The 21,508-nt window shown below is 42.7% G+C and overlaps 3 protein-coding genes across 7 annotated transcripts; 2 read left to right on the top strand and 1 right to left on the bottom strand.

Annotated features, from left to right (window-relative positions):
• Positions 1-519: 519 nt before the first annotated feature.
• hnrnpd (heterogeneous nuclear ribonucleoprotein D) lies at positions 520-6,612 on the top strand. Of its 5 annotated transcripts, XR_013844613.1 has the most exons (9): positions 520-1,013; positions 1,892-2,060; positions 2,306-2,467; positions 2,624-2,755; positions 3,526-3,643; positions 4,357-4,512; positions 4,602-4,692; positions 5,078-5,179; positions 6,040-6,612. XR_013844613.1 is itself a non-coding variant. In XM_080017890.1 (8 exons), the coding sequence occupies exons 1-7, from the start codon at positions 838-840 to the stop codon at positions 4,667-4,669; spliced, it is 981 nt and encodes a 326-aa protein (XP_079874016.1). In that variant the 5' UTR covers positions 520-837; the 3' UTR covers positions 4,670-4,692; positions 6,040-6,612. The 5 variants fall into 5 exon arrangements, 4 of the variants coding, with proteins under 4 accessions (XP_079874016.1, XP_079874017.1, XP_079874019.1 ...); XM_080017890.1 differs by lacking the exon at positions 5,078-5,179; XM_080017891.1 differs by having other exon boundaries at positions 5,078-6,612.
• A 140-nt stretch (positions 6,613-6,752) lies between these two features.
• LOC307243217 (vesicle-associated membrane protein 8) lies at positions 6,753-9,052 on the bottom strand. The gene is made up of 3 exons (XM_080017899.1): positions 8,915-9,052; positions 7,608-7,790; positions 6,753-7,483 (listed from the first exon to the last, which is right to left on the bottom strand). The coding sequence occupies exons 1-3, from the start codon at positions 8,915-8,917 to the stop codon at positions 7,346-7,348; spliced, it is 324 nt and encodes a 107-aa protein (XP_079874025.1). The 5' UTR covers positions 8,918-9,052; the 3' UTR covers positions 6,753-7,345.
• Positions 9,053-13,857: 4,805 nt separating this feature from the next.
• Positions 13,858-18,953, top strand: mat2al (methionine adenosyltransferase II, alpha-like). The gene is made up of 9 exons (XM_080017889.1): positions 13,858-13,952; positions 16,098-16,175; positions 16,680-16,802; positions 16,893-17,005; positions 17,141-17,284; positions 17,388-17,606; positions 17,693-17,875; positions 18,336-18,469; positions 18,598-18,953. Exons 1-9 carry the CDS (start codon positions 13,880-13,882, stop codon positions 18,698-18,700), a joined length of 1,170 nt encoding a protein of 389 aa, XP_079874015.1. The 5' UTR covers positions 13,858-13,879; the 3' UTR covers positions 18,701-18,953.
• Positions 18,954-21,508: the final 2,555 nt, after the last annotated feature.

The raw sequence follows: 21,508 nt of genomic DNA, 5'->3' as shown, positions 1-21,508 counted from the left end.
AAGCAGTACGATGCAGGCACGTCGTGAAGGGACAATTTATAAAGAAATTATAAACTCCCAAGACTGTGCAAAAACAAGTAGGAAGAAACAAATCAAACAAGTCAGACGCAAAGGTATACATTATCGGCAATATATAAGCAAATTATACACTGTATGTATGTACAGTATACAACATAATGTGTTCACTTTCATAAAATAATTATATACAGTATTCATCGCATTTTACCAGATCAACAAATATACAGATTGGTTGAGTTTTTCTATTCATATTATACTGGATTAAAAATTTTAAAAAAAATGTTATTTAGAAGATCGGGACTGGCTAAGGCAGCTGTGGGACATCATCTTTCCATAGTAGTGAATTTAGCACATTTTGCTCTGTATGCTTTCAATGCAGTGAATTGGATCATGGATCTGGATGCGTCTGCTTGGGGTGAAAGCTCATCTGCCCCGAACGCACCGTCGCGCTTCCGTGTAACGAAAATTCGCGTCCACCGCCACCGGCGGCGCTGGGGAGCCTCGAGTCGGTGTCGTCCCGTCGCCATTGGAGGCGAAGGAGAAGGAGAAGAAAACCTCACACAGTCCGCGACTCGTACGGATCGACATGAAAACCTAAAACTATCTCGTCTCCTCGACATTCTCCTTGACGAGCACCGAGACGAAACCTCCGCTTTTGCTTTTTTCGTCGCGACGCTGAGCGCCGCGACCGCTCGACGCCCCGGTCAGTGTAGCGTCACCGCGGCTCGCCCGGCCAGAACTGCAAGAAGCCCCCACGACAACCGGGAATTTGACGTTTGTCACCAGATTAGCGAGCGAGTCGCACACGCGGAGCCTGAAATGTCGGAGGAGCTTGAACTCGGCGACGACCCGGCGACGATGAAAATGGAGGAGGATGGAGAGGCGAGCGGCGACGAGCCGATGGCCAGCGCCGCCGCGGACTGTGGCCCGGCGGGGGGAGAGGGGGACTCGGAGGGATCCAGGATCGACGCCAGCAAGAACGAAGAGGACGAAGGGTTCGGAAACCACCATTTTTTTTTCCACCTTACCCGGCCGCTGTCGTCGTTTAAGTCCTGGGTTTTATAAACCCGACAGTCGGGGTAGACGCGTTGTCTCGTCGCGTATGGGAGCCGTAGCTGCTACAATATCTTTGAACGGCCACTGACATGTTGCATATGCTGATGGACATCAACATGCCCGGTCATTTTGAATGGTTGTACGTACGAAAGTGGTGAAGATGGCTGTGGCCGACGAGATGACACGTCTCCATGCAACAGAAACCAATGCGGGATAAAACGTTTTGACACCTTTGTTTACAATGTGGTGTGTGTGCCTCACCCTGCCCATTCCTTGGCGTGGTCGGTGTTTCCCTCCCGCCGGCGTCTCAAGGATTTAGATCGGAATTAAACTCAGTCGCCGGGTGCTGACGGATCAATGCCCCTTTGCCACCCAGAGGCCAGCTCTGTCTCCTGGTTCCCCGATTCCGAGAGTTCTATTTCCATTTGCATCGAGACTAATGGAAACGCGGATGTCATTGTTGGGAGTGGGGGATGGGTGGGGAGGTGACGTTTTTGACCACAGTACTTCAAATGCAGGTGTAAGGCTGACGCCTGCTTCTGCGACGATGGCGATAAATGTTTTTTTTTATTTTCATATATTTTTGTTGCGTATGGATGCAGTGTAAAGGGGTTTCCTACATATTCTAATTGGGGGGAAAATACGATACCGCTCTCTTTTACACACATACAGCACGTAAAAAAGTTTGAAAACACCGATTCAAACAGCGGCCCACCGGTCGAAGGTGGGAAAGTGGTGTATACAGGCATATATCAGGCCTATTCGGCTGCCGGTTCCGGTGGCCCTCAGCCTCTAATGTGTCCATTTCCGTCCGCAGGAAGATGTTCATCGGTGGACTGAGCTGGGACACAACCAAGAAGGACTTGAAAGATTACTTCTCCAAGTTCGGCGAGGTGGTGGACTGCACACTAAAACTGGACCCCATGACCGGCCGTTCCCGGGGCTTCGGCTTTGTGCTGTTCAGAGAGGCTGAAAGCGTCGACAAGGTACGTGCTCTTGGGTCTCGTGCATTTTGTGGTTTTGTTTCGTGTATATTCCTGTATTAAAGTCTCGCTCTTCAGGGAGGTATATTTTGTTTCCAAAGAGGTCCAATGTTAATGAGTACCAATCACCGGGCCGCCATTGAATGACTTAGTGTGAAAGAATATGTCATTTAGTGGTGAAAACGCCGTTGTTTAACAAAGCCTTTGCGTCGACAGAAATGTGTTGCTTTGCGTCTCCCCCTGTGAAGGTGGCCTCGCAGAAGGAGCATAAACTCAACGGGAAGGTTATCGACCCCAAGAGAGCCAAAGCCATGAAGAACAAGGAGCCCATCAAGAAGATCTTTGTGGGCGGCCTCTCTCCCGACACTCCCGAGGAGAAAATACGAGAGTACTTTGGTGCCTTTGGAGAGGTACGCATTTCCTTGGCATTTATTCAATGGTGGGATTACGTCATTATGGAGGAGAAATCATGGAAAACGATACATTTCCACCGTTCCTTTTATTAACAACAACGTAGTCGCTTCATGACCTCTAAAGGCTTAGGTGTATACTGACTGTATGACCAGGTGGAGTCCATCGAGCTGCCCATGGAGAACAAAACCAGCAAGCGGAGGGGGTTCTGCTTCATCACCTTCAAGGAGGAGGAGCCGGTGAAGACCATCATGGAGAAAAAGTACCACAACATCGGGCTTAGCAAGGTGTGTGCGGCCTTTAGCGTCGTTTGTGTTGAAGTAAGCAACCCATTAGGCTTGGGCGATTGGACGACTATAATTCGGCAATTGGCTGAGTCCATTAGCGGTTTTATTTCTTTTTTAGGCGATCTTTTGGGCGATTTTTTTCCTGTCCTTTTATTTTGCTAATAAGCATATAAATCACCGTTGAAAACCCTGTTTCCGGGTCATTTGAAACAGGGTTTCTCTCGCTCTTTGGTTTGGTTCAGTTCGGTTCAGATATTGGAGGAACAATGCGGCGTTGCAGAGTGCACAACTAACCCTAACCCACACCCATAACACACACGCACGCACACACACACACACACACACCTGTTACCTGGGGGTGGGGGGCCAGTCAGGGGGAGCCGCTGCCGCCGCCTCCTTCAGGGAGCAGAGACGCAGACCAGGACAGACTTTCCCGGGATGATTATATGATTGGATCCTTTTATCTTTTGCTACCCTTATAAAACGCCTAATTAATCCATTGTTTTAACTGAACCTCTGTGCTGCGGCCGATGAGACCCGGTGCTCCGTCCTGTGCCTTGTTTGCAAAGACAGTAAATTACTTATCGTACGTACTTTGGCTTACCGGTTGCGTCTGGTTTAAAACCTAAATAATCCCTTATAGGATTGCAGAGGGAGAGGGAGACAGAGGGGCATCGGGGCGTCCGCAATCCGACCCCCCCCCCACGACCCACAGCACTTTGCATATCTGATGGATGACTTGTTTATTTTTGATTTTTTTGATGGATCAGTGTGAAATAAAAGTGGCCATGTCGAAGGAGCAGTACCAGCAGCAGCAGCAGCAGCAGCAGCAGCAGCAGCACTGGGGAGGCAGAGGTGGCTACTCAGCCAGATCTCGAGGCAGAGGGGGTGAGTGAAAGGAGTGTGTTATTTCATGTTTGTTACACTAAACACTCTCTCTACGTCAACTGTTTGTAAAACTACTGAAGTTGCGAGTTTCCGGAGAAGGACCACGACTGAAGATACTTTACATTTTTGACTAGCTATAATGGAAATTGGGGGATCTGATTTTCTCTGGTGTTTTGCGCAGGAGTTGGGGGTTCCCCTGAACGCAGCATCACTTCCTGCTTGGCGCGCTTCTGAACCACAGAGCCGTGTGCGCATCTTCCATCGTAATACCAGAGAAGGAGCCCTAGTTAATTGATCGCAGATGGCTCCATTCTCTCGGACGGATAAAAATATAAAATTCTAAAATGGGTCGCCAATTATACTTTGGCGGCCATTAATATATCTGGGTGGCCCACTCTCCCTATCTATTAATTATATATAAAGGAACTCTTAGTGAACAATGCCCCTTGATCTTAAGACATTTCACTGCATATATGTATGAAAGTATGTATATGCATGTGACAAATAAACCTATATGACCTAGGACTGGAGACGAGGGCGTGGCTATATGACACTGAGTTGGCCATCTGATGATATACGAAAGAAGAAGACAAATAAACCTCTTTAATCTCTTGATCTCAATCAGTTGCTTGGAAAGAAATTCTATGCCTTTTTAAGCCAAATTCTGTAAAGCCTATGACAAAATGGGTGGAAATATCAATTTCTAATTGCAGGACCAAGTCAAAACTGGAACCAGGGCTATGGCAACTATTGGAATCAAGGGTACGGGAATTATGGGAACTACGGCTACAACAATCCGGGATACGGCGGATACGGCGGCTATGATTACTCTGGTTACAACAACTATTACGGATACGGCGACTACGACGGTAAGCGGTCGACTTTTTTGGATACGTCAGATTAAATATACTTAATATGTAGGAAATATTATTAATACCGGGCTGTGCTGTATGTATAGATCAACCTGGTGGATATGGCAAGTCCCTGAGGCGCGGCGGCCACCAAAACAGCTACAAGCCGTACTAACACCAGGCTGACAAGATTTACAAGTAGGTATGTACAGTTGCTGAGTGTTACAGCCAATTTAAATTACGTAGCTCTGTTTACGTTTCTGTACGGTAACAATTTTGTGTAATTTTTACTTTGTAATTTTTTTTTTTCTCTCAGCACCCTCAAGTGCTATACAGTAGTGGTAACATAGAAGCTACAGTCTAATGGCGATTATTTTACCAACCGGCCTTCTGCTGCCTCCTTTTGCACCTTCTTTTTTTTTTTTTTTTTTTTTTTTACACTGTAAAGTTAACAGGTAACGTACTGCTACTACCGTAAATGGATGCGAAAAGTTAAGGATGTGCAAGGGAGGAAAAATAAAACAATACCAAAAAGGAAGAATGTTGTCTCCTAACTCTGACATACCTTGTTTGTACCTGCCAGCGGAGATTCCTTGCAGGCCATGAGCTGACTTCCAGATACTCTCAGGGCCCGCTCAATGCGGACCGGGTATGAGAAGCATACGCTCTCGAATGCTGCCATTTGGTATGGTCTTCCAACATCCCGTATTCCAGCATTTCTAAACTAAACCATTTTTTTTTTTGGGACACGTCCAGCTTTGTCGTCTTTCTTTTTCATCTTAAGTCTTTGCAAATTGTATGTAATGTAAACGAATAAAATCCACACATGTGATTTGTTATTCTTTACAGGCCCCCCCAACAAGTAATGGTTTAAAATGGGGGAGGGGGGGGAAACAACCAAATTAACTTATTTGCTTTTCAAAGGATATGTACAGCATTCTCTGGACTTTCCAGTTGTTCTTAATACATGTATTCCTAATCTTATCTTAAAATGCTTGCTTTCTTTGTTTAGCACTTGACTCGTAGCAGTAATAGCCAGTAGTCCATGAGCTAAAACCTGGTTTGTACTCAGATATTACTGTGTGAAGAAGTGCATCATTTTATATTTTATTTTTTTCGTACATGTATTTGTTTGTGTCACTGACGGCGCTGGGAAAAGACTCTTTCTTTTTGACACCATGTTAATTTTCCTCTAACAAAACCTCTTCTTAACCTCTGTTAAATGTGGAAGAACCAAAGTATCGCTCCAACTCCAGAAATTTGCATGTAATGTTTTCCTCAATGTGTACATTTTTGCTCAATTGAAAGCTTCTTTCATTCGTTTGGTATTTTTGGCTTTGACCTCTTCAATTTATTGCACTTCAGGATTTCTAGCTTATGGACTAACTACTGTTTTTAATTGTAAAGTTTTTAAACATTTTCCTCAGTTTTTTCCTATATTGGACGTAATAAACACGGGGGATTCCTATGTTTTTTTTTCTGTGGTTAAGGCCCGTTGTATTGATCATCTTTGGCGTAATTATGTGTCTTGTTCTTTTTTTCCAGGCTTCAAAGTGACTGAAGCTCCATCGGTGTCATTTGGAGGAGCGGCGGCAGGACGGGCGGCGGCATCCAGGCGGAGAGTTCTAGTGGGTCGAGGTTTAAAAAAGAAGAATTTTCTTCCACCGTTTTTAGCATTGTATTCATTACATTCGTAACTCCTTTAGATTTTTTTTTTTTTTTTTTCTGTGTAAAATGATTATATTACGAAAGAGCTTTATTCAACATTGTCTTTTTATTTCATGTCAAGTTTTTATTTGTGAATTGCCCCATCTAGTACTTATTCCAGATTGTGTTGGATATGCTAAGCAGTTAAAAATACAGACTCTTTAAGTTAGTTATTACATTAATATTAAGCCTTTTATTGTAGATCTCAGTCTAATAATGCATATGTTGTTCCTGATTTTACAATCGCATCAGCATTAACATACAGTATACTGTGTGTGTGTATGTGTATGTATGTATGTATGTATGTATGTGTGTGTGTGTGTATGTATGTATGTATATATACATACATACACACACAGTGGAATGGATCACAGATCTCTGATATTGTGGCAAAATAAAAAAATAAACACAGATTGGTTCCGATCTCACTATTTTACTATATTACTATCAAGTGCATGTTATTGCTTAATACAGTATGTTTCATCACAATTTGACTAGCGGAGGGTAAAGGAGGTCCTTGGCCTTTTGGTGATGCTCCGCTTGTGACCGAAGCTCGACATTCCTACCAAAGCTAAGAATTCAACACTTATCATGACCTTCGTCCTTCTATCTTTAATGAGAATGCAATAATAGAACTAAGTGAGCATTGGATCAGACAGATTTAAAACATGTGCAATCATATAATAGGGAAAATCTCATCGCTTTAAAGCCAGACATTCTCAACCACTTGATATGCACACAGGGTTGTGGGACATTTCCAAGACTAATATATTGATATATATTTTATTAACCAAGATGTTAAATCAAATTTGGAATACATCATTTCCATATAATCCAGCTGGAGCTCCGTCCATGCTCTTGCACAAAAGGTTTCCTGATATGCAACGTGAAACATCTGCACTTTGACCAGTAGGGTACAATAAGGAAGATTCTTATTTAGCCTTAACCTGTTGTTTATAGGCCCAAAGCATAAAACCTGGTGCTGACTCCAAAATGATAATACAGGAAGAAAGAAAATAGCCATATCGTCTAATTACGTCTAATACGGTAGCAATAAAATCATATCCTTATGTACACAACCTCGATTTAGCTGCCCCTTGTGCTGATGTACGCTGCCCTTAGCACTTTGAAAAACCAGTTGCATTTATATGACTTTTGTGGCAAACAGGATTATGAGGATTACAATAACAAGTACTATCACACCAATTATAATCATCATCTTGATGTTTTTCCACCAGTATTTTCTGGCTACCCGAGTGGAAGTTCTTTGGAAAGAGTCGGCCTGCAGACAGAGCAAACGGGGCGAACAGGGTTAATTTGGACGCCAAAAAGCCTCTTGCCGAGACTCCCAATATGCACCTGATTAACGTGGAGAATGTGAACTCTGCTCGCGCTGAGATACTCACAGTCGCCTGGAGCTCGCCGGTCTTGCCCATCAAGTCGTCCAAGTGCTCTCCCCGCTCCAGCACTTTGTTGATGTTGTCCTTCAGGATCACTTTTACCTCGTTGACTTGGCCTTGCACTTGGTCCATCTTGCTGGATGATGAAGAGGGGGAAGCTACTTCTGCTGGCGGAGGGCTGACGTCAGCCTGGGAGACGGGGAAACGGCGGAGAGAACGATGAACCACCAAAACACTGGAGATACCGTGGGAGTGTCAACATTTGGGGCCGACAGCACGATATGCAGATGCTGTTTATTTAACGAATTACAATTAAATATTACACCCTTCAAAATTCTTGGGCTGATAGATGGGTATGTATGCATGTAGATAGGCATATAGATAGATAGATTCAAGATTCAAGAGGTTTATTCGTCACAGATACAGTATATAGATATAGATATTCATCCCCAAAGGGATATTGTATATACATAAGCATATTCCCGCTATCTATTCCATTTTATTTCATTTTATTTTTTTTGTATTTTATTTTATTCTATATATTTTAATTTTATTCTATAAGTATTCAACTTACTGTATTACGTTTTAGGAGTCAGTTAGTCGGTCTATTAGAAATAATTTTTTTCCTAGGACATATTGTGTGCTATCACCGGGTGCGTTGCATTACATTTCACTGCATATATGTATGAAAGTATGTATATGTATGTGACAAATAAAAAATCTTGAATCTTGGATATTGCAGTGTCCGCAACAGCTTACATAAAGAATTTTTCTTTATGCACGATATGCAGATGCTGTTTATTTTGAGAATTACAATTAAATATTATACCCTTCAAAGTTCTTGGGCTGATAGATAGATGGGTTGAATGCATGTAGATAGGCATATATATAGATATAGATGGATAGATAAATATTCATCACCAAGGGGATATGGCAGTGTCCGCAACAGCTTACATAAAGAAAAATAGGCAAAAATAATGATAAAGCAATGGAATAAAAAGAAAAAGAAAACGGCAAATATTGAAAAGGTGGTTGGCTATACACAATACAATTACAATTACAGTTAAATACTAAACCTAATGATAAACAATATAGTTTTTTTCTGACGATTTGTGCAGTACATAACATACAGTATTATCAGCAATAAAACAATATATTAAAAAGCAGCTTGCTTTGGTAACTTAATAAATGACTTAATAATGGCAAATGACGTAAGTTGTATCATGTATAAATACAAATTAGTCCAGCAGAGGTACCGTAAGAGTATAAGTACAGTGGAGCGTTCAAAAAGTGAGGAGAAGTGTGACACAAACCATGGCGGTGCTCTTGGTGGCGTGTTATCAACAGCCGACGGCAGCCGGATCCAGGTTCAAACCAAATTAATCTTCACCACGGTGTTTATTTAATCCTGCTGTGTTTGCCTCGTCCACCATTAGAACCATGGTCCTGCTGACTGTGGGCGTTATCACATATCTACGACGGGCTGCACCTTGTGGTTTGTTACACATTAACCACTTCTGCTTCCTCCAACGTCTGCCATTGGCTCAGCGCAGGTCAATCATAACTACTGCACAGAGCTAGATGAAGAGTGCGGGCTGAAGCAGCCAGGCTCTCGTATCGTTTTCGTTTTTGTTGTACACAGCATTGAACACCTCAGAATAATTTTTTGAGACATGCTTCCCGAAAACCTCGGGATGCAGCACTCGGTCCGATTTCTAATCCGAAGCGCTGAGGCAGAGCTGAGATGTGGTGATAGCTGTTCTGTTTTCTGGCTGCTCTATTCTATTTCTATTCGATTTCTATGTGGTTTCCATAGCGAGTACAGGATGCAGCTCAGCAGGAAGTTGACATGATGGGGCAAAGGGCACTGTTTGTCGTGTCTTTTAGGTTTTGTTTCACAAACAGGGAAGTGTTTGCAAAGGAGCAAACGGCCGTACGGTGGCGTTACAGTGGTGTTAAAATAGGCCGCGGACATGCTTTATTCGTGCAATGAGGCGTATTTGAAACTATTACTCACTCTGTTACAGGGAAAGTGAAGTTTGCCGGTTGCTGTGGTTTGTGAGGGACTCCGGTCACCATTTTTTGGGGGATCACTTCCGTTCAATTGCATAAGAGAAATAGCTAAAATCTGCAAAATGTACAAAAACGGAGAAAGGGAGGTAGAAAAAGAAGGGTCGAGGTTTCACACAAGATGGCTGCACGATTTTCTGTGGCAGTTCTTCACTCAACAAGACTTCCAAGCCAACTTTTAACTCCAAAAATACAGACCGACATTCACAGTCAATGTGAGTGATCCCCCAAATATGGCGGCTTGCTACAGCAACGCAACATCAGCTTCACATTCCCTTTAGGAATTTTAACACCTTTTTGTAACCAATTACACAAAGGGTTATGTGAAAAAGATGACTACAGCTTAACATAACATAAATACAAGAACATAACCGTATCATAAAACAGAATCAGAATCAGTTCATTCTGTCGAGTACATTTTCGGTGGAATTTTTCATGGTGACTGTTGGTGCGAGACAATGAGCATAAAAAGTCTCAGAGTCAGAAAACAACAACAACAAATTCAAAGAAAAGAAATGGCTAAATATATATCATCTAAATTTTATTAAATAATAAATAAAATGAAACATCATAAATACAAATAAATAACATAAAATCAATAAATGAAAACACTGTATGGCTCTCCTTAAATGTTTTACACACACCAACACTGAATTTGGGAAGGTACTGTACACCATACATCGAAAATGAATTTTAAATGGTAACGTTTTTAAAACTTGACACTTTGGCAGAGCAGTGACATTGCAACCTTGTAGCTACATACAGCCCTTATCGCTGTTTGACCCGAGACAAAGGATATCTTAGATTCTATAAGTGAACTGTAATAAAGTTTGAAACTACAGTCCCCAAACTCCTTCGGCTTTGATTGAATATATTTTCTATTATGCCTGGAATTGTTTTGTAGATTGTTTCGAAATGAAAGCTGGGTTTAGACTCTTTTTAGTACTGAATAGTAGTGTGTCATTTAAAATGTTATATTGTTCTAAGTCTTAGTCTGATCCCTCGTTGACGGTAAAGGTTTATTATCAATGAGTTAAATACTACTATACAAAAAAGTAAACACGTGAAGAACATTACTCTATGACACCATGTCCCTGAAAACACATCTTAGAATTAATTTTATTATTATAAGGGGTCCATCCCTATTATTTTTGTTTGGATTATTATAATTATTCTCCTTGCCACTTCTCAGGCTAAAGGGGCCCTGGAACAGGACCACCGCTGCAGCTTTGGACAGGGTTGAGGTGGTTCAAGACCTGGTTCAAGTTTCAGGCAAAGCTATTCACATACGGAGCAGAAATGTGTGAAAAACCGACAACTTTGACCCGACATTTGTGCATTGCCGACACGCCAAACGTTCGAAAAACTTCCTGTCAGGTAGTGAAGCGAGATGAGTTTGTGGCGTAAGACGCTTTGTGACATCATCATCCAATTCCTTATAAACGTGCAAGTTGTAGTTCAATGTCCATTCGCATCATGCGTGGTGTAGAGTCAATCGCTCTGTAGTGGTTAGAGATTACAAACTACGCGTGCGTGTTCCATCTTACCTGGTTGATGTCAGCAGGGCTTTTTGACTTTTATCTCTTTGGTCTTTTTGTAAATGAAGACATTCTGTTCGGATCTAACCCCGTGTTAGAGGCGGCGTTGTGTTCCTCCTTACTTGGCGGGATTTGATGAAGTCACGAAATACAAAATGTGCGAGTCCATGATGAGTTTCATATTCTCTGAACAAATCTGAAAAATAGTACCAAGAAAATTGTTAATAATCACGCAACGACGTCAACCGTTTTCTGGTTTCATGGAAATGTAACCCTTCGGAAAACTTGGGACACAAAAAAAAACATTCATCCACAGAAAGTCGCCACTACATCGAGTCGAGTCCACTCCAATTGTGCGAGTGCGTGATGCGTTTCTCAAATCGGGTCTGAAAACTAGTACCCGGAAAATTGTAGTTACTCACACTTGTCGGATTTCGAGGAACCGTAACCGATCGGAAAATATTATCCACGTTAAGGCGCCACCACGTCATTACGTCACGAGAACTAGAGAAGCCTTGAAATATAAATGTTGATTCCCCGTACATATCAGTGTTGAGTGTGAGGTTGTGAGGCTCATTTCATCGGGATGATTCAGTTTGGAGACTCCAGGAGCAAGCAGTGTGGGGCCGTCAGTGTAACAGCAGTACTTTAAAACAAGATCAAGAACGTTTGCACGTGGACACAAAATGACTCCAGAAGATGTTTTGATCAAAGGAACTAATCTTTGGCAGAATATGAAAAAAGTCAGGTAGAATAAAAGATGACGTTCCAGGAAGAGATTTTATTGCAATAACAGAACTGCCAAGAACACAAATTATGATACTTCAGCCATCCAGTTTCTTACAGGTGGCTACTCCCGTGTCACCTACACCAACAACAATAAGGTGACTAATATTACGAATGTTGAAAAAATGGTAAAAACAGAACATTAAGGTGAATCATTTATTTATTTACCTTTGTGAAGATGGCCTAGTTTTTGTAATAAATATATAACAAATGTCAAGCTGTCTTTATAAAAAACAGCTTCCTGAAGATTGGCTTTTTGTATTAAATAATTACACATAACACATTTTTTATAAATACTGTATAAGTTGACGACTTCATTGACATTGTAAATTGCTTTTTTTCCCCCAAATTACTGAAAATTGCCATTTTTGGTAATACACAATTAGTACATGTCGTATGATCTTTATAAATGCTGTGATATTTAGTTTGATTGTTTTGTCCACGTCTTGGAAAACTGAAAATCTGACCTTTCTTGTCATCTTCTCTCCAAATTTCCCAATGCATCTGCTTTACATATAATAAAGGGTTTGACTTAAATGTGTCCAACTGGTCTAACATTTACAACTGGAGAATTTGACATTTTGTGATTAATGTCAGTATGTAAGTAATGTCAGTACCTCGAGAACTTGTAATAGCAGTAATGTCAAAGTGATTGACCTTTTGTCGGGGTGGTCACCGGTTATTTCACACTACGCACGATAAAGACGACTGTTGTGGCTGGACAATTAAAAATGTGTCTGATACAACAAATTTGGTTCAGAATCAGGCTGAATTTGTGTAGTTTGATCCCGGATTACGGATAATTTGCAAAATGTAACATGTAACTAACATGACTAAAATCAACCCTGTGTATTACTGCCTGCAGCTACATTCATTATTATTATTATTCGACACTTTACAAACAGCAAATTTAAGAATTCAGTATTGAGATGAATACAAAATAATATATTTACCCTTACGAAAATGAACCATGGTTTTACCATGGTAAGCAGACGTTAGGGTTAACTATGTTTTTTTTGGTGGAGAGAAAATCCATGTGGTCTTATAACCCACGGTTTTACTCAAGTTCACCAGAGGATCTCAACCAAGGTTTCATAGTGAAATGAAAAACCCTGGTTTGTGAACCATGGTCGTACTATGGTTTAATCACACAGTACTATGATTTTCCTACAGTATTACTACAGTATCTCTCCACCGTGGTTTTACTCGGCTCCATTGTTTTACCACGGTTGAACATGTCGTTTTGTGGTTACAGACGGTACATTTAAACATTTTGAACATTCATACATTTTACATACATACATTCCATATGCATCACTGTTGAGCTTCTGTCGATCACTTTAAAGTTGTTTGACTTTTTTTTTTTGTGTGTATTTTAACCTTGGATTACACGTAGTAATATCACATCCCGTGTATCAATGAATTAACATTTGGATGATAGTAAGCCCTGATAATACCATGGTTAATAAATAAACAAAAACTGGGTCCTGTCTTAGCCCTAACAAACCATGGTAGCATTATTGATTAGAATAGAATAAGCATAGTTACCATAAAGTGCAATAGATAAACCATGGTAGTACCATGGTTAGGGGTACAGTAATCATAATCACCATAAAGTACCACGGTTACGATTTAAAAACCATAGTAAACCAAAGTGAATTTTCATAACGGTAGTAATAGGCGATTGAGATATTGTAGTCGTGAATATATACATTTTCTCATGACTATATCTAATCCAGAGCGAAACGCACTCTGTGCCTTCACCCAGGCTCCGTTAATCATTGACTCCCGTATCTCGGGAAGCGGTGTTGCTTTAAATGCGCCTCGCGTCAGGTCCGTCGCGCCGTCCTCGCCGAGTTCCCTCGCCGCCCCCAGCAGCTGACGATGAATCCGTTCGGGGGGTTCAGCGGGAAGACGTTCCTGTTCACGTCCGAGTCCGTCGGAGAAGGACACGCGGGTACGGCGCCTCCCGTCTCTCGGACGCGGCGGGCGGCGGTCCGTCGGTCCGTCGGTCCGTCGCCGCGATGAGCCTCTCCGTGCGCGTCGACGGCGGCGACACGAGCCGCGCCGAGTCGACGCCACTTGAAACGGCGTTTTTTTTTTTGCGAGAGGAGACACGAGATCGGAGCTTCCGCTTGGAACGTGATGGTTGTGTTGGCGTCAGCGCTAACTTTTTTTGGGATGAAAACCCCCCCCCCCCAAAAAAAACAATCCCGGCTCTCCCACGGTTAATAGTACGTTCAACGTTTGTATCTCCGTGGAACAAACGCGGAGCTTTTGGAGAGTTGGTTCAAGATGTCCCGCTACCAAGTGGAAATCAACTTTTTTTGTTTTTTTGTTTTTTTGAACGGGGTTAGCGACTCCATCAGCCACTCAGCGGCTGCAACACACTGCGTTTAACGCGGACGGTTGTTGTTTTTTTTATGTGCGTTTCTAACGGGAGGCCGGGGTTAGCCACGGTGAGCTACCGTAAAGTTAAAGTGGCCGTTGGCTGATGTTGTCACGCATTAACGGGTTTTGATTTATTTCGTACTTTTTTTTTTTTTTTTTTTACCCCCCCAGGACGGGGGGGGGGGGTTTGTTTGGGCGCCTGTCAGCGGCCCACGTCACGCCTCACCTCGTGTCGGCGTGACGTAAACACCGACGCGCGGGCTCGCGTCCTAGGCGCGCGAACGACTCGTTCGTAGCGAACCGCTCCGCTCCTTAACTGCACACACACACACACACACACACACACACACACGCAGACACACACACGCAACGTTCCGTTTAATTCGTATTGAACGCGACTTGGTTCAACACTTTCACATTCCACCAAAATAAATCCTTCCGGCGGAAGTCAATTATTTCGTGTGATCCACGCTTCGCAGGTTTTTTTTTTTCGCCAACATAAAATGTGTCGTAGAGAATCGGGTCATTCAGGTTTTAAATATATCCTGGGATACACACCGTCCACACACCGTTGGACAGCTTCGCGCCCTTCCCAAGTCGGAACGAATTCAAAGTCGGGAAAAAAAATGACTCTGTTTTTTATTTTCATTTCTTTGTTTTGCTCGTAAAGAACCGCGTCTCAAAAAAAAGGGGGCGAAGCTTTCATCCCCAACGCAGCTCGAACGCGGGCTGTGTATAGCGCCTCTAGCGACGCGGCTGTGTTGCTACAGCAAGCTGTCCGTCGTGAGTGCTGTCGAGTTGCAGGGTTTCCTGGCTGGTGCGACTTGTAAGTGGCTGTAAGTGACGTGTTATGCATATTTAAAACCGCAAAGCGGGTAATGCTCCTCCAGGAGACACATCTGCGCTAACACAATAATGCAAAACTAAATGCGGACCCAGAAGTTCCTTTCTGCGGCAAATTTGACTGGGAATAGAGAGGATTAAAGCACCTAGGCTGCAGGAGACCCGCTGTGATCAGTTCTGGCAGAAAGCTTGAAAATTCGTTTCACCCCCCTGCGCTTGGATTTGCCTCATCACGCTTTGGAAGAAAAATACAGTCGATGCAGACTCTCCCCGTGCGATTCGACGCCATGAGCGGAGCAAATTCGTGTGAAATCGAAGATGTCTGGATATTTTTTCAGTCATTTCTGCAATAAACACATCAATTGTCTATAAATAAATTGTGCATTTTCACAATTTTCAACAAATGGTATCAGAAAGAATATTATCCATGAGTCATATTTCAAGCCAGCCTTATGTTCATAATTGTGAGCCCTGACAGCCCAGTAATCTTTCATTCATTCATTTCTATTTATTTATGTTAACTCCTCCTTTAATTGTGTTTTTCTTTCAATGTTATTTATTTATTTGTTTGTTTGTTCTCATTGACATTTCCTTTAAGTGGGGTTCAGGATAATCCGGGGTGGCTCGGAATAATTTTGTGGTTATAACAATTGTAAAAAAAAAAAAAAAAGTACTTTTCCTCTTGAATATGTTTTATCCGTGTCTATTAAATATTGTCAAAAAGATAAAATAAATACACAAAATTAAGCTTGGTTTGGACAGGATTTAAGGACCATCCCTGTATATGATACTTTGATGAAATTTGCTTTTAAGCTTTTATTCTAAGCTTTAAAAAAAAAAAAAAAAAAACTTTTTCTTTTATCCTCAGATAAAATGTGTGATCAAATCAGCGATGCGGTACTTGATGCATACCTAACTCAAGATCCTGAGTCTAAAGTGGCCTGTGGTATGTATTGTTTTTTTTAAATCATAAAACAACATTTTGAATTCCATAGACGATAGCAAATAATGAATAAATAAGCATATATTCTTTTGTAAACAGCAGGATGATATACCCTATGTTAGAGCACATCCAGCATTAGCTTCTTATTTGAGTTGAAACTATGAGGAGGCCGAAGATATTAATGAATTTTTCCTAGCCTGCTTGATTGAATATACTTTTTCCTCTGAACTGTCAGAATTCAACAGAAACACAATTTACGGCTGTCATTTTCCTCTGTGGTATTACCCACAGTGATATTCCGACCGTAGCGTTATAGTGAAATTCAAATCCCAATAACCATATCTGGCTTGTCTCCTTATGTGTTTATGGTGCCCTCCAAATTGGCTTGAATTCAATTAAATGAAAATGTTTCCCATTGAATAAATATTCAAACTTACCATACTCAGACTTGCATCTTCATTTAAAGATGATGAAATAACCGTTAACCCCCAAAATCCCACACAACAGAATGTGTGGCCAAAACCGGGATGATCTTACTGTGCGGTGAAGTGACCTCCAAAGCCATCGTAGACCTCCAGACAGTGGTACGAAATACCATCAAAAAGATCGGATACGACGACTCCTCCAAAGGTATCTTAAAAATGTCGTCGTTTACGAAGAGATACAGCGAGCGAATGAGGCTCGAAGGGGTGCTCTGGTAATCCTCGCCGTGTTCTGTAGGGTTTGACTACAAGACCTGCAATGTCCTGGTGGCCCTGGAGCCACAGTGCGTGGAGATATCCGACTGCGTCTTTAAAGACAGGCAAGACGAGGACATAGGCGCTGGTGATCAGGTTCGACACACGACCTCCATCGTTGTTTTTTTGTCGTTCGCCACCGTTCACTCTTTTTTTTTTTTTTCTTTTTACATGTCACTTGATCCGACATCTTTGCTTCCGTTTTGGACTGTCTTCTCCGGGCTTTTCTAGGGCTTGATGTTCGGCTACGCCACCGACGAGACTGAGGAGTGCATGCCCCTGACCCTCCTCCTGGCTCACAAGCTCAACTACAGGATGAAGGAGCTGTCTCTCAGCGGGGAATGTCCCTGGATACTGCCCGACTCCAAGACACAAGTGAGAAATTAAAAAAAACAAAAACGCCCTGATTTGCTGTGACCCATCAAGTTCACGGAGGGCTTCCTTCTTTTTAAGCGCCCCGTCCCGGCTTCCCTTGTAGGTCACTGTGGAGTACAGAGACAACATGGGGGCCACGGAGCCGCTGCGAGTCCACACCATCGTCATCTCGGTGCAGCACAATCCCGTCATCACCCTGGAGGAGATCCGGCGCAATCTGATGGAGAAGGTGGTGAGGGCGGTCATCCCCGCCCAGTACCTGGACGACAGGACCATCTACCATCTCCTGCCCAGTGGGAAGTTCCTCGTAGGAGGCCCACAGGTTAGTGAAGCGTTCATTGCGGGGCACTGTTTCGTACTTTTATTCTGTATTGCCACATTCGTTCCCTAACGTGTCGTTGTGGCCAGGGAGATGCCGGACTCACGGGCCGCAAGATCATCGTGGACACCTACGGGGGATGGGGCGGGCACGGTGGCGGGGCGTTCTCCGGGAAGGACTACTCCAAGGTGGACCGCTCCGGGGCTTACGCAGCACGCTGGATCGCTAAGTCTCTGGTTAAAGCCAAACTCTGCAGAAGAGCCCTGGTTCAGGTGAAGGGTGATGGACAAAATGTGTCTTAGCGACACAGGCTACAGGATAGCACGCTTCTGTTTTTAAAGAATTGGTTATATCCTCTTTAAGATGCCTGCAAAAACAACTAGTTCTGACAGAGCTCATAATTTACTTTAAAATGATCTTTCCTTATTATGCATAAGTGAGTTTGGCGTCTGGGCTGTACTGCTCATCACTCTCGACATGGGAATACTTAGTGAGCTAAAAACGATTGGATAGTAGAGTAGAGCCCAACAGGTGGCTGCAGGGGAGGAGGAGGGAGTGCAGCAACGCAGCAAAGAGGGTAGGGCAGGAGGGTTCGGCTGCTTAAATTGGCCGGCCAATTATGGGCGTAGAAGTGTGTGGCGCCGTCCAGTTGTCTGACGGTACTAAGCTACGCAAGCTCCGCATCATACGGTGGGAGTTATTGATCATCTTTTATCCCGTCGCTCCCTGCAGATCTCCTACGCCATCGGGGTGAGCCATCCTCTCTCCATCTCAGTGTTCCACTACGGCACGTCCACCACGGACGAAGACGAGCTCCTGCAAATCGTCAAAAACAACTTTGACCTGAGACCCGGAGTCATTGTCAAGTACGAGCCCATTTCCACGGCGTCAATATCTACTGCTCATTACTTTTAACCTTGTCTTTGTGAGTTGAAATTGTCATCATCGACAAAAGAATCCACGTTGTTACATTCCATTGTGTTTATTTTGGCAGAGAGCTGGGTTTGAAACGACCAATCTACCAGGCCACCGCCTGCTACGGGCACTTTGGCCGGGACGAGTTTCCCTGGGAGAAACCAAAGACTCTGGTGCTTTGAATTTGATAGTCGGATCTTATCTTTACAAAGGTGCTAGCCAGCAATGATCGATTTACATGGATCTCTTACCTCTAGCTATATGTATACACTCCATAGTAGCCTCCTTTCCATCCGTACTGTTCTATTCTAAAACCGTAGGTTACGTTACGACAATTTAACCTGTTAACGGTAAAACTGTCATTTGTATTTTCAATTATTATCACACTCAAATGTCTTAACTCTTTACAATTTGTTGTAATTGTGGCCAAAAAAGAAGCCGTGTTGAAAATGTGGTTGTGTTCTACATTTTTCCACGTCACCTTGAATTGTCTTTGTGTCTGAAATTGGGATTATATAAATAAACTCGCCTTGTCTGAACAGTCTTGGCAAAACAACATGCCCTAATCATTTTAACCGCTAGGTGGAGCTACGGGTTCCTCCATTTGTTTTTTATTGAGTCTGACAGACTTAAGACCAGTGAAAGCAAGAGTAAAAAGAGTTGCATTTACAAATCTACCAACATCTGTAATTATTCATTAATATTTAATTATTCAAAGAGTCATTACATTTTATTATTTCATTATGAAGTACTTCCAAGCGCCCCACGCAAGAAAAGGGTTGGCTTTGACGGTCGTCTGGCAACCTATCACAGTTTGAAGAACCCCAGTGTCAAGTAATGATGCTAAAGCTGAACTACAATACCACAACTAAACCCAGAACCAGCAAATACTCAAGCAAGTTAAGGAAGGAAAAAAGAAAATCCTATCTTAGCCCTCCCAAAAATGCACTGGATATATGTCACACTATACATCGATCAGCCACATCATTAAAACCACCACTAATAACCACTAATATTGTGTAGCTCTCTATAGTTCCCCCAAAACAGCTCTGACCCGTGGAGGCCTCTGAAGGTGTCCTGTGGTATCTGGCACCAGGACGTGAGCAGCAGATCCTTTAAGTCCTGTAAGTTGTGAGGTGGGTCCCCATGGATCGGGTTTGTTGTTCCAGCACATCCCACAGATGCTCGATTGGATTTGATCCTAACCCCCGGTCATCCACATGATGTGGAAGAAAACATGATTCATCAGACCAGGCCAACTTCCACCGTTGCTCCATTGGTCCAGTTCTGATGCTCATGTAACCATTGTAGGCGCTTTTGGCGGTGGACAGGGGTCGGCATGGTCACTCTGACCGTTCTGCAGCTACACAGCCCCATACGCAGGAAGCTGTGATGCACTGTTTGTTCTGACACCTTTCTATCATCGCAGCATTAACTTTTTTCAGCAACGTGTGTTACAGTAGCTCTTCTGTGGGATCGGACCAGAGGGGCTAGACTTCGCTCCCCACATGTCTACGGTTCACTGGTTGTCCTTCCTTGGACCATTTATGGTAGGTACTAACCATTTCATACCGGGAACACCCCACAAGACCTGCCGTTTTGGAGATGCTCTGACCCAATTGTCTAGCCCTCACAATCTGGTCCTTGTCGAAATTGCTCAGATCCTTACGCTTGCCCATTTTTCCTTTTTTTGCATCGACTATAAGAACTGACTGTTCACTTGCTGCCTAATATATTCCATACCTTCACAGGTGCCACCGGAACGAGATGATCAATGTTATTCACTTCATCTGTCAGTGGTTTTAATGTTGTGGCTGATTGTGTATATGTTTCAACTCAACTACATGGCTGCTCATACACACATTCTTCACACTCACAGCTTTTTGTCTTTACGTGTTCATGATTTATTCCCAGAATTGGCTTATCCATTGCCTTTAGAGGATGATAAGCTGCCTCGTAGTGTTTAAATCCACCTCCATAATGAAGTCAAATTTCAATTTTCAGTGAGTAACCAGACAATATTATTCCCGAATTGCTCCGTTTCTGATTCAGCGAACAGTGTCAGATGTCAGAGCCGCAATCGCCTTGGCACCCATTAAGAAATTCAGGAAGAGGAGGCTGGCTCATGAAAATTGCAGGCTCTGGCCAAATGTATATTTGCACATAGCCTATTGATCGTGTGTGTCTGTGAAGGAGCGAGGTTGGACTAGAAAAGGAGAGTGGCTTTATATTACTGGGGTTATACTGCCAAGGCCGCTTCCCATGTCTCAGTATTTAGATGGACAATGCACCTCTTGATTTGGATAGCTGGAAAATGGCAAAATGTTGTCTATGGAATGCCTGGCATTTACCCCTTAAATTGTGTCCTCGAGTGTGAATATTGCATATGAATTCAAAATATCATTTAATATCCTTTTGAAAAGTGTGAGAATAACACGGATACAGGGCCAAAGTGAAAAACAATCTTCCTCAACTTTTTAATTGTAGCTTGAAATTCGTAGGGTATCCGTCCCCAGAGTCCCTTTGACAATAACTGCTAATGGGATTTCTCTATGTTAATAATAAATAGGCGTTGATAAAATAATAAATATCTAATGCCCCTCTCAGGCCCCTTTTCGTATCCCTGTCTCAGATTGGTTTATTAGGACTTTGCCACCCAAACACTTGGCATTGGCTTAATTATTTAGATGCCCAAAAGATGTGGGTTTTTTGTTATGCGGGGGGCAGGTGGGGCGGGCAAAAAGACCATTGTTCAGCCAATAAAATATGGAAAAACTGGCAAAGGAGATTAAACATTTAGCACTGCACAACCCCTTCAATTATTTTCCAGGTGCCTGAAATGTATTGAAATATTAAAATTCATAATAGAATGAGCATTTCAAGGCAGAATAATTCCTACATCAATATAATACTTTCCCTGGCAAGGCTACACATTCATGTTTAATCACATGCAGGGAAGTTGGAAGCATTCATTTGACGGCCTTTCGGTT

Source organism: Zeus faber (assembly GCF_960531495.2).
Source record: "Zeus faber genome assembly, chromosome: 17".
NCBI classification, from domain to species: Eukaryota; Metazoa; Chordata; class Actinopteri; order Zeiformes; family Zeidae; genus Zeus; species Zeus faber.
The sequence above is the reverse complement of the archived record's forward strand: the minus strand, read 5'-3'. Positions and strand labels throughout refer to the sequence as shown.

Excerpts from the sequence above, each read along its gene's own strand:
- hnrnpd (XM_080017890.1), top strand. The coding sequence starts at position 838 with ATGTCGGAGGAGCTTGAACTCGGCGACGACCCGGCGACGATGAAAATG. Across the intron at positions 2,061-2,305 it reads AGGCTGAAAGCGTCGACAAG|GTGGCCTCGCAGAAGGAGCA; the intron begins GTACGTGCTCTT and ends CCCCCTGTGAAG. Across the intron at positions 4,513-4,601 it reads CGGATACGGCGACTACGACG|ATCAACCTGGTGGATATGGC; the intron begins GTAAGCGGTCGA and ends CTGTATGTATAG.
- LOC307243217 (XM_080017899.1), bottom strand. Across the intron at positions 7,484-7,607 it reads CCGGCGAGCTCCAGGCGACT|GCCGACTCTTTCCAAAGAAC; the intron begins GTGAGTATCTCA and ends CTCTGTCTGCAG.
- mat2al (XM_080017889.1), top strand. The coding sequence starts at position 13,880 with ATGAATCCGTTCGGGGGGTTCAGCGGGAAGACGTTCCTGTTCACGTCC. Across the intron at positions 17,006-17,140 it reads ACATAGGCGCTGGTGATCAG|GGCTTGATGTTCGGCTACGC; the intron begins GTTCGACACACG and ends GGGCTTTTCTAG. Across the intron at positions 18,470-18,597 it reads AGACCCGGAGTCATTGTCAA|AGAGCTGGGTTTGAAACGAC; the intron begins GTACGAGCCCAT and ends TTATTTTGGCAG.